An 11,515-nucleotide genomic window follows, 5' to 3' on the forward strand; every position below is an offset into this window, starting at 1 on the left:
AAAATAATTATTGTTTTTTTTATTATTATTATTTACTATTGCTACAGTATTTTTATTATTATAAGGATTTTTGTTGTAAAAATCAGCAAAAGCTGATTTTTATTTTTTTAAACTGTCTCATTTTGAATTCATAATGAATGAGTATTGTTTTTTTCATAAAATGTATCTTTTTTAATAGGTTCTGCCAAATTTAATAGTGATAAGGGAGTAGGCCTCTCCCACCTGTCCCTTTCTTTGGCAGCCACTGCTATATGAGTGGTGGCTGCTCAAAAAGGACATTTTAGTGTATTGTACTGCATTCCAAAAACCGAAGTCCACTCATTAATCTCAGATTAGATAGTATACATACTCCAAGTATCGAAATGCACATACTCTGTTCATGTCGTAATCTTCTTAAAAGAATCTAAATACAATTTTTGTAGGACCATTGTTTTTATTCGCTTTGTAATGTTGATGTTTTGATATCCTGTTTGTTATTCTGAGAGCTGAATAAATATTAGGACTTTTATTTAATTTATTATTTATTGACAGCCAATTCCTGAGCTTTCAGAAGAGGAAAACAAGTTATTATCGACTGCATTACAAAGACTAAACAGATTAGCTCAGGTAATTCAAGTACAGAGTATATTTTTATTTTTGTATGTAACATGTTGGAAATATTCCAAATATCGGAAGCCACATCAAACCCAGTGCATAAAGAATGTTCTGATGAAAGAACATTGCACAAAAAAAAAGTGCACATGATCTCTGTTGTTCATAAGAAACATGCATGGAAAATATTTTAAACACACGAAGGAGATAAATTGTAAATTGCCCGTCTTTTGTATGGCACACGATGAGCTGTACACAGACGATAGAAAGAATAATTACACATAGATATAAAACAAAATACTAATACTTAGCTCATTATTCCTTTCCAGAAATCTGTTGACTGTAACATTGCATTTATGGTGGATGCAGAACAATACAATCTACGCTCAGCAATGGCTATGATTGTGGTCTCAATGATGTCAAAGTTCAACCGTGAGAAGACATTAATATGGAACACGTATCAGGCATACTTGAAGGTGTGTGACATTGGATCATATTAATCAAATCAATATATTTCATCAATTTATTAGGTTAAAAGATAGGTACTTTCTATGTACAGTTAAAAAATATTAAATTTACTAAAGCCGGTGGAAACTATGACAGTTTAGGGGTTTCAAAAGATTATTCAATCATTTTCAGAGTCTCATAATTCAATTAATGTTTTATGTGATTTTCCTTATTGTATTGTTGATAATCAGAGAATTTAAACAGTCATGGTCAAGCATGGGTAAACCAGAAAATCAGTAGGTTAAAAATATACATCTAGAATGGTGCAAAAACAGCTATATTTGCATGTTAAAAATGGAGAGATATAGTTGTTACTCAAGTATAAAACTCTGTACTATTAGATTTAATATATGGCAAGACATTTTTAATACATTGTGTTACGAACTTGCCACTTGTTGGTGGTGATGATGATTTTAAATAACAATAAAATTATATTTTTGGCCTATTAAAGTACAAACTGCTGCAAAATAAAAAATAAACAATTATTTTTTTCACGCCTTTCTTCACCATGAAATTTGCCAATAAGAAATGTATTTCTTCTTCATAATGAAATAAATATAAAGCATCTAACAGGCCATTTGTGTGCTTACATCACTATGCTATTATTTTAATAATGTAAATTTTATATAAATAATCTATAATATATTCAATAGACCAATGGTCTAAATTTAATCTTTATATCTAGGAAACCCTTAGCAATATACGCAGAGACGTTGAGCTGGCAAAGAAAGCAAACTTCGGTTTTGGATACAAGATTGTTAGAGGCGCATACATGGAAAATGAACGACGTCTAGCCCTGAAGCACGGCATTGAATGTACAGTACAAATCCATTGAAAAATTAGCTAATTTTTTTGTGATATTGTACATCTATCGAATATAGTACATAGATATATCAACTAAAATATTTCTACACTAAGCTGTTATTATGTTTCTTTGCCTTTGATAATTTGAACATTAGACAGTGCTTGTTATTTATTATTTTGTTTCATAAATCAATTACAGATCCTATCAATGAAACATATGACGATACAAGCGCAATGTATAATAAGTGCGTGGAGTACTCCATCAAATTGATTCGTGATTCACCCAGAGGACAGTTCATCACAATGGTTGCCACACATAATGAAAACTCTGTTAGAAATGCTGTTGCATTGTGAGTTGTCAAATTGCAATGTATTTACATAAGTTGAAAGTAATAACATTTTTCACATAATATACCAGGGCTTCCTTGGAAAGCAGTGTTAGTCACTAAATGGAAAGCTTAAAATAATAAACAAAAATAAGGCGAGGCTGTTCATATACTTGGTTTCGCAAACTTGTTCTTTTAAAGGTCGTCAGAGGAGGGTGGAAAAACAAATAAATTGTTTTCTCATTTAGCAAAATGATTTTTCTAAAACCACCTAGGCGGAGAAAATAGAAATAAAATTTTATTAATGAATAAAACAGTATAGTAATACTAATAAAATTAAGGAAGAAATATGTATATCTTATTTTTAGAGATTTCAGGGGAGTGCAAGGTGCAATAAATATAAAATTTTATTTTTTTTAATGAAATTTCCATTTTTTAATGCAGAGGGTGCACTAACTTGCCAAAAATGAAATTTTATTTTTATTCAAAATCATCATTTTTGGCGGTTGGAGGTTGCACTTTTAAAATAAGGTATAATACATTAAAAAAAAGTCTGGCCTAATGTAGTAGTGGATTTGTTGTGGTGAATATAATACCTCTTTAGGAGTGTTAAAAAATTCTTCAGAACAAAAACATTTATTGACAGTTTTTATATTTTACTGTACTTGTACTTCTTATAGTCAATACTGTATTGCAAAACCTTTGGTGTTTTGCACAACATCAGCGTGTTGCTAGCGGCATCCTGTAGCTGCAAACATCTATCCATAAACATTTTAAAATACTAAGTAGAATGCAAGGGATGAATTAAAATTATTTATTAAAATATAATTATTTTTCAGAATGAAGGAAGCAGGTATAGAAAAAGATTCTGGACAATTGTTCTTCGGACAACTTTTGGGCATGTGCGATCATGTTTCTTACAACCTAGGTAAAAAAAGAAATTACCCTTTAGAAGACAATTTTATAATTACAGTATATAGTGTGGAGGCAACAGTAAGTCTTGGGCTTTTTCAGTCCAGTACTGGTCTTTTGCCTGTGTAGACATTTTATGTTTGCCTCTCTTCACCCAGGATTATAAAAAATCTGGAAAAGAGGACTCTTGTATAATTATTAAAATATTTTAATTGCTGTAGAACTACAACCGTTCACATAACTCAAGGTTACAGTTGGGTGATTTTTTTATATATATATATATTTTTTTTTGTACTCTGAATGTTCTAAATGACAAGTTCCTTTTTTGAAAACTATAAATCATGAATAAAATTTTATTTAATTGAAAACCTATTATAACATTGTAAAAATGTATATTTTTAATTTAATTATAATTATTGTTGCTTTCAGGTGATGCAGGGTATCTGGTGTACAAGTCAGTTCCATATGGACCAATAAGAGATGTGATGCCGAATATGTCACGCAGGGCTGCTGAAAACAAGTCCGTCTTTGCCAGGCTAGACAAGGAGAAAAAACTGGTTGGGCAGGCTTTCAAGAAGAGGATGCTAAGTCTTTCTTGATGTACATAAATAATAAAAGAAGTCGGTCTTTGCCAGGCTAGATACGGAGAAAAAAACTGGTTGGGCAGGCTTTCAAGAATCGCCCTTGATGTACATAAATTGTAAAATACAAATGAAGGAGAGGGGTATCTGGTTACAATAGCAAGGAAGCTGTTTTGATAGTGAAAACAGGGCGGGAGAGGTCTGCGCTTTTTTTTTTATATACTTCCAGGTTCAGGGACAAATGCAAGTATTTCTAGAGGGGAGGGGTATATGGCCACATTAGCAAGGAAACTTGCTTTTTTTTGCAAATTTAAAAAGTGCGGGTGGAGGAAGATATTTGTACTGCCTATCCGCTTGCACAAAGATTACTTAAAGAAATTTGTGTACTTTTCCATACTGCTTTATAATTCCCAACTCAAATCTCAACAGTTAAAACACTCACTTAATTTTTTTCTACAACATATTTTGACTTGTTGCCTTTTTTTTGCATTCAGCAGCAAGAAGCCTGCAAAGTACAGAATGGAAGGTATATCACAAAAATAGAACAATACAAAACATTAAATACGTTACAGTATTTATATTTTCTCTTTTATATAAAATTATGTAATTAAACATTCTTTTCTGATATTTCGTAATGTATACTTTATAAAAAACATATTATATTAACACAGTTGCATAGTACCCTTGTTATTATAGCAGCCATAACCAGTATAAGATTAGGACAGTAACTTGTTTATTATAGAGGTGTTTATTTACTATTAATTGATATCATAATGGTCACAAGGTTACAAGTAGATAGTAAGCAAAGTGAAGGAATACACAGGAAAGTATACAATTTACATACAAAATGAAACAAAAAAAAAGAAAGAAAATAATTGAAATACAGCCTGAGTATGTGTATGTTATTTAACAGATATATTAGACTTGTTATATTTATGCTCAATGCAACAACCCAACTCGTGCCATTAGGTATGTATATTCTGTGTATAAACATACGCGTACTTGTTCTATATCATATGTTAGGGTTGTTTACAAACAAGTGAATATTTCATACCATTACATTGATCAATGACAGGGCTAGATGCAGATAAAGAGAAAAATAATATGGGTAGGGGGCCATGCTGTGTGTTGAGGACCGAGCGGATTGATTTGGGGGGTGGAAGTTTGAAATTTTTGTTTAAACATTTTTTTTTTTGTGGAGGTGGGGTGGTGGGGCTAGCACCTGTTTTCCCCTCGGTTCCGCACGTTAGTCGGTAATCTTGACTATTTAGTGACTATTTAATTTCTTCAAAGTCTGGAATGCAATTTCATTAGATATCGTTTAGCTATTCCTTCACTTTGCAATCTTTTAAACAACACGATTTTGTAAATTGTTTTGGTTCTTGTACATATGTGTGTATATATTTAAATATTTTTCTCCAAATTCCATTTTTTTTTAACACATTTATATTAAAGCTTTTAGAACACAATATTAGAGACTGGTAATCTCGTTGTTTGAATTGACAAATTAATATTTTTAGACTGACAACCTTATCATAACACTGGAAGATGTGGGGGGGGGGCCTGAACCCCTACTGGCCACTTCCATCTGGATTGTACAGAAATCTGTTTTTTGATATGGGTGCTTAATTGTTCCTTATTGTACATACATGCTGATTAAAGGCATACTTTTAAGTGAAAATTATGTTTTGGATGGTATTTGTTGGTTTTAATAGAGCCCAATACCCAATTCATTTAATGCAATTTATTTCTACATTGTTAAAACACACATTGTAGAATTTAGATTTTACAGGGGTTCCGAGAACGGAGATGCCACTTTCAAGATGTTCAGGGGTGGCACCAGGATTTGCCAGACGGTGGAGGGGGGGGGGCCGCGAGGTCCCTGACGAGGGGTCACATTTCCCCCGATGAAAGCAATGTGGGCGTGGTCGAGCTTCGATTAAAATGTTTCGAAAGTGGTCCAGGGGGGCGAAGCCCCGAAAATGTTAACAATTTAAGGGTTTCAAAGGCTTATTTAATTGATTTTAGAGTCTACTAATAATATGTAGAAAATACACTATAATTGTTTTTATCCCCCCCTGATGGGGGAACCAGCACTCCCTGACATTCTACAATGTGTATGTTTCAATCATATAATTGAACAAGGATTTTAAATGTTATAAAATTATTAGAAAGTATAATACATACTCCAAGTATTGAAATACACGCCATCGTGTTGGGATTCAATATTTCGACATTAATTATGTCATCATCAGGAATCATTATATAAAATTATTATTATTGTTATTGTTGTTGTTATTATGAAAATGAATCAAATGTTAAGGGGTGGGCTTATAAACACTCAACTACAAGTATACGCACACACACAAATGTAAGTAAGCTATATATTTCTATATCAAATTAATTGCAGCACATTTATTATTCAAATATTTTATTGTATATAATTTCTAGAGATTTTCAAAATAATTGGGTTGTGACTCATCCAGCTTGAACAAGGATTTTAAATGTTAAAAGTCCATGGTTTATTTATTTATTTCACTTTAGGCTCTTTCAGCACTATTGCACTGATTTTCAAAGTGGTACAGTTCAAACATAGTAAAAATATATACAATATATAGAATTGGTTAACAATAATTATATATATATAGACATATATAAACCAAGCAAGAGAATGGTCAATGAAATAAATTCATGTAGTAATTTATTGTTTTGCAATGAATGTATCGACATATTTTGAATTAATTCATTAGGTAGTTCATTGCACATTCTTGGCTATCATTCCAAGTTGAAATAACCACATTGTTATTTGTTTGGTTATTGAATTTGAAATAGAGGGGCCCAGGAAGGGTCTTTAACAAATGGAGATGTAAGAAAATGTTTACAGTATATCACCTCTAGATGGCCGGAAATGGCATTGTAAGACCTAAATTTGAATATAATTTTCTTTTTCCCCCCTTTTTTTTATTTCTATATATTTTTATATCACATATTTCTATATCACTCTCAACTGGATCCGAATGGGGACTCTTCAGATTCAATCCTCATTGGAACATTTAGTTTTCTCGAATACAAGCTACGGTTAGAGTTGCAGGCTGTCTCTTATACACATCTTTGCAGCTGTAACTAGGCTGTATTGCACACCGCCATGGACTAACTCATTGAACAACTTTCCTAATGGTCACATCATGTCCAATCAGCTGCCAAGAGGCGCACTTTCGTCTGTCCACAACAGACCTGTATCAGTCAAATCTGTCTAAGGTTTGGTTCATATGAGTCATAAAGCTTCTAGTTCTACAGCAGCTGGACAATGAAAGAAGCTGCAGAATTTTTAAACTCTGTCCACACTGCCAGTTTTTGTGTGACAAATATCAGGGGTGGATTGCTATAAAATGGTCTTAACGGGTAGTCTTAACTTATCGAATAAAGCCGGCTTTATCACTTAGACTGTCTTACTAAAGCCATGTCTCTAAGACCATTGCTATAAAACAGTCTTCCCTAAGACCGCTTTGAGTATTGAAATGCAAACAAGCACTCCCTAGTAACGTAAGATTGAGGGCGACGTCATGCGTGCTCGCGCACATAAAATGTATCGAAATGAAAGTAAATCATAGAGCTATAATTCTTATTATATCTCTATGACGTAAATAAACGCTGTAGACCTATTTTTACAGACAAGAGGCAGACACAACATTTAATGTTAGTTGGGATATCGAATTCATATATACCCCAGCCCAACGGGTGGGCTTGATGTGAATAAATATGGCATCTCTAGATGCCCAGAAATGGCAGCTGGCAACCTGAAAAGCAGCTACCCATATTCAACCTCATGCAGGGGCAGATCCAGGATTTAAAGCTAGTGAAGCTGACTAGATACCATACCCACTTCAACCATAGTGAAAAAAATTGGCTCCTCTGCTGGGAAATAGCACATGCATACCTAAAAAATAAATGTCCTTCACTTTAGGGATTTTAATTTTGATTGCAAGTAATCAGTGCCAGCTTGACCCGTACACCTTAGTGTGGTGATAATCCAACCCCCGAAATGTTATAAATAGTTGATTGCTATTTTATATTTATACCTATAAGGATTTTCAAAATCAATCTTAATTTCTAAAACTAATGATTGTCAAAAAGTTGAATGTACATAGGCAATACAAAAACAAGCGCATGGTGAATTTTTGTTTAAATTATTTTTAAATTCTTTAATTCTAGCTTCATATAGGTATCAGTGTATATTTATTTGAAAAAAAACAATAGAATTGAGAAAAGTGATCAGGCCTAAGTCGGTGCTGCTGGCACGGTTCTGGCGGCCCTGCACAAAGCAAAGAAACTTGTGTCTTTCATACCGTGGTTAAAACTCTGCATCACCTTTTGAATTACATCTAGAGTCGTTTTCTTTGCTGCCTGCTCATCTGATCTTTCCTGCAGATCTTTTTTTGGCTTTGCTGTAGATCCTCTGCTGAGTGGTGACACAGGTGGATTAATTGAGTTATGACTGAAATACAAAAAAAAGTTGATTTCAGTTGTCTATATGTACTTGGATGGATGAACAAAGTAGTGTTAAGTTTCCTTTGATTGATTATACCTCATAAATTATGGAATGATCCACTTTTTCCAGGTACAGCAGCGAAAGGAAATTAAAGATGTTAGTATAGTAAATATTTATCTCCCCTGTACTATGTATGAAAAAACTGGGGACAGAGGATTCCATCTATAATTGCAATAAAAATCATACAAGAATTATAGTAATGTATACCTAAGCTGAGATATTCTTGGTAGAGGAGGTGTTTGAACTTTAGATTCTGGTATAAGAGGGGGTGAGTCTAAATGCCTAGAAGATCTTAACTCTTCTATAAGGCGGTCAATTTCTCTGCGTGCTCTTCTCTCGTACTTAATTCTCAGCTCCCTTTCCTGCAAAGAAATTTTTAACAAGGTATTATTGTAAAATAAATTTTATAATTGTTAATATTGTCGGCATTGTTATAGTCTTAGTAAACAGTTCTGCAAACAACCTCAATTTTTAAAGATGTTTACTCTGAGGTGAAAGATCGACCATGCAAGATCTCAACAATATCTGTCATGTTTAATACATTTTTGCTTTAAGTAATGTTTAATACATTTTTGATTTAAGTAATCAAACATGATTGACAAAGCATAAAGCATAGGCTGATTGCTGCCAGCCCAGACCCTCTTCTCACACCACCCCCTCCCCCAACTACCTAAATTATTGGAAAATTTTCTTTAAGGGTGAACAAAGAAAACTACATTCAAATTCAAGTCTGAGTGAGCAATGTTCTGCCATCTAGAAGTGCAATAGAAATAATTTTTAATTTTTTTTTTTATCTCCAATCCAACCTTCTGTGCCTCCTCATTTCAAAATCCTTGTTTGGTGCCATTATGAAAGTTGCTGGTTTGCCTTCCAAAACAGTCTCTCTCTGTTTCACTTCTCTACTGTAACTTACTGAACATTCTTTTTAATAGATTTTTGTACTCAACATTGACATTGTTAAATTATGAATTAATAATTAACCTGTTCCAGCTGTTGTTGTAAATGGCGGTTTTCCAACTCCAGTTTTTTCTCTTTTTTATCTTCCTCCAGTTTCTCTACCAGTATTCGATTAGCTGTCTGCTTAATTTCCTCTTTCTCCATATCGTTTCTTTTTTCAATTTCTCTGTTAAATGATAAATAATTAATAATATATAATTATCAAACTAAGGATTTATAGCTCTCTCACACTGCATTATTAGTTGACTCCGTCACAAAGTGTAAATTTGAACAATACAACCTTTAAATAACCTATAAATGTTATTGTAGAACAGTGTTTTTATCGTTAATAAACCAAACACAGTAGATATTAAATTACTGTGAGCTTTCGTCTCACTGCCAAAATCTGTTCCATTGTTTGAATGCTATAACAATTATTTTATAACCCTTGTATTGTTAATTGTGCAATCCATGCTATAAACCTATTCAATTTTCAATATGAAACATTAATATTAATTAAACCAGATGAAACTATTTGAATACCTATAAATCTTGTTTTATAGTTCAATCAGCTAAAAAAAAAACAAAAAAAAAACAGTCAAAATCTGTTCCTTTGTTTGATTGCTATAACAATTATTTTATAATCAATTTTTCAATATGAAATGTCAGCTTATAATAGATTGAGAAACAGTATTGAGAGGAGTGGTGTTCATTACTTGGGCACTTATTCTATTATTTTGGGGAAGCTTTTTCAAAGCAGGGCAATACAAATAAATAATGTATAACAACAGTACAGCACTAATCTTATAATGCAGGAAAGGATATATAGATGGATAGACAGAGACATACAGTAGACGACACTTTTCAACAGCAGCAACAATATCAACATAAACAAAAATGATAATAATAATCAGGCATACTAGTAGTAGAGCTCCAAACTTGGTTAGGAAAGGATAGACTGATCGATGACAAAAGAAGTAGTGACACAAACCTCTGCCTTTCTTGTTCACGTTGGAGTCTTGCTAGACGTCTATCTTGCGCATTTACAACTGGGGCTAGGGTTTCAGAATTTAGCGAGTGGAATGGCTCTGCTATAGCTGTTAACAAACATAGTAGTGTAGTTAATATCCTAATTGTTTTTGATAGAGTGAGTTTAGGTTAGAAAAGGAAGAAAATGTTCCCATGATAATGAATACAAGTAATATGTTTTTATATGAATAAAGCTCTAAGCAAATAAATACATATTAGCAAACAACAAAACAACCATCAATCAAATACTAATATGGAGATAGTGCACAACATTATAAACAAGAATTAATTTATTATTGCGCTATACATCATCATCATCATCATTTCATACCCCAGAAGTATGCTTCTTTGGGCAGTTTCGCCTGCGGTGATCAAACCGTTCGTCGAGAACCTTTTCTAACAACTGTCGATCCTGCATTACTGCTAGAACTTGTGCTTTTTCCATGTCTCCAATCATTTTTCCGATTTTTAGCCAAATATCACGTAAATATGGTACTTCTGATTCCATAAATAACATTTGTTTCTGCCACTTGCCATTCTTGTCACATGTGCAGTGCATTTTAAAAACTGTTTATCGATAAAGTCAGAAATTGGTGTCGATCTAGTGATAATTAACAGACTAACACTTGACTTACGATGAGTGGGATCAAATGTATGAAAGCTGGATTGGTCTTGTGACAATTCCTGTTTAAGTTCATCGTAAAAGTACTTTTTTATCTAAAAAAAAAACAAAAAATGCAGTCATATTAAATTATCATTATTTTTATAAATTATATTACGATAAATTCATACAGATAGATGGCGATGGCACTCGAGGAGATGGAGAGCTGGCATTAGCTGAGATGGTACAGTAATCGTAATGGTTGTGGTGATGACAATGTTATTTTTGATTGTGTGACAATAGAGAGATCTAGGATATGATGATGTTGCATAAAGTCATTTGGGTTTGGGTCACACTTAGGCTGTGTAGAGAACATTGAACTCAGTCATGAATAAGTGAATCCCTCACCTTGTACATTAATTCCTCTTTCTTCACTTGCCTTGATTTTGTTTTCAAAACTTCCTGCATTTCTTGTAACTATGAATAACCAATTTATAAATAATTTTTTGATAGTTTTATGTTTTTGTTTATCTATTAATAGTCTGTTGTTTTGCTTTAACATAAATTAAAAATATGTTATGCCTTACTTATTTTTAATCTATGGTCTTTTTAATTAATTTTCTTTTTTTTATTGGAAATTCCGTAGTGCAGAGTAAATTTATCAAAACCCATTAGGTTT

The 11,515-nt window shown here is 32.7% G+C and overlaps 2 protein-coding genes across 2 annotated transcripts in view; one reads left to right on the plus strand and one right to left on the minus strand.

Moving 5' to 3' along the window:
• Positions 1-5,402, plus strand: part of LOC117116204 (hydroxyproline dehydrogenase-like) — an 11,685-nt gene extending 6,283 nt beyond the window's left edge. The window contains exons 5-10 of the mRNA XM_033260200.1: positions 532-606; positions 921-1,067; positions 1,784-1,913; positions 2,102-2,252; positions 3,068-3,156; positions 3,570-5,402. Coding sequence (XP_033116091.1) covers positions 532-606; positions 921-1,067; positions 1,784-1,913; positions 2,102-2,252; positions 3,068-3,156; positions 3,570-3,739 — 762 coding nt within the window. The 3' untranslated portion in view covers positions 3,740-5,402. The remainder of the gene's footprint in view (positions 1-531; positions 607-920; positions 1,068-1,783; positions 1,914-2,101; positions 2,253-3,067; positions 3,157-3,569) is intronic.
• Positions 5,403-7,652: 2,250 nt separating this feature from the next.
• LOC117116216 overlaps positions 7,653-11,515 on the minus strand; it is a 9,205-nt gene continuing 5,342 nt past the window's right edge. Inside the window, exons 9-14 of the mRNA XM_033260207.1 lie at positions 11,245-11,313; positions 10,870-10,952; positions 10,198-10,305; positions 9,252-9,393; positions 8,478-8,632; positions 7,653-8,216 (exon numbers count right to left, since the gene is read on the minus strand). Of these exons, the coding sequence (XP_033116098.1) occupies positions 8,000-8,216; positions 8,478-8,632; positions 9,252-9,393; positions 10,198-10,305; positions 10,870-10,952; positions 11,245-11,313 (774 nt within the window). The 3' untranslated portion in view covers positions 7,653-7,999. The remainder of the gene's footprint in view (positions 8,217-8,477; positions 8,633-9,251; positions 9,394-10,197; positions 10,306-10,869; positions 10,953-11,244; positions 11,314-11,515) is intronic.

This window comes from Anneissia japonica, unplaced genomic scaffold (assembly GCF_011630105.1).
Source record: "Anneissia japonica isolate Jap-2015-1 unplaced genomic scaffold, ASM1163010v1 scaffold199_len4679917_cov187, whole genome shotgun sequence".
NCBI classification, from domain to species: domain Eukaryota; kingdom Metazoa; phylum Echinodermata; class Crinoidea; order Comatulida; family Comatulidae; genus Anneissia; species Anneissia japonica.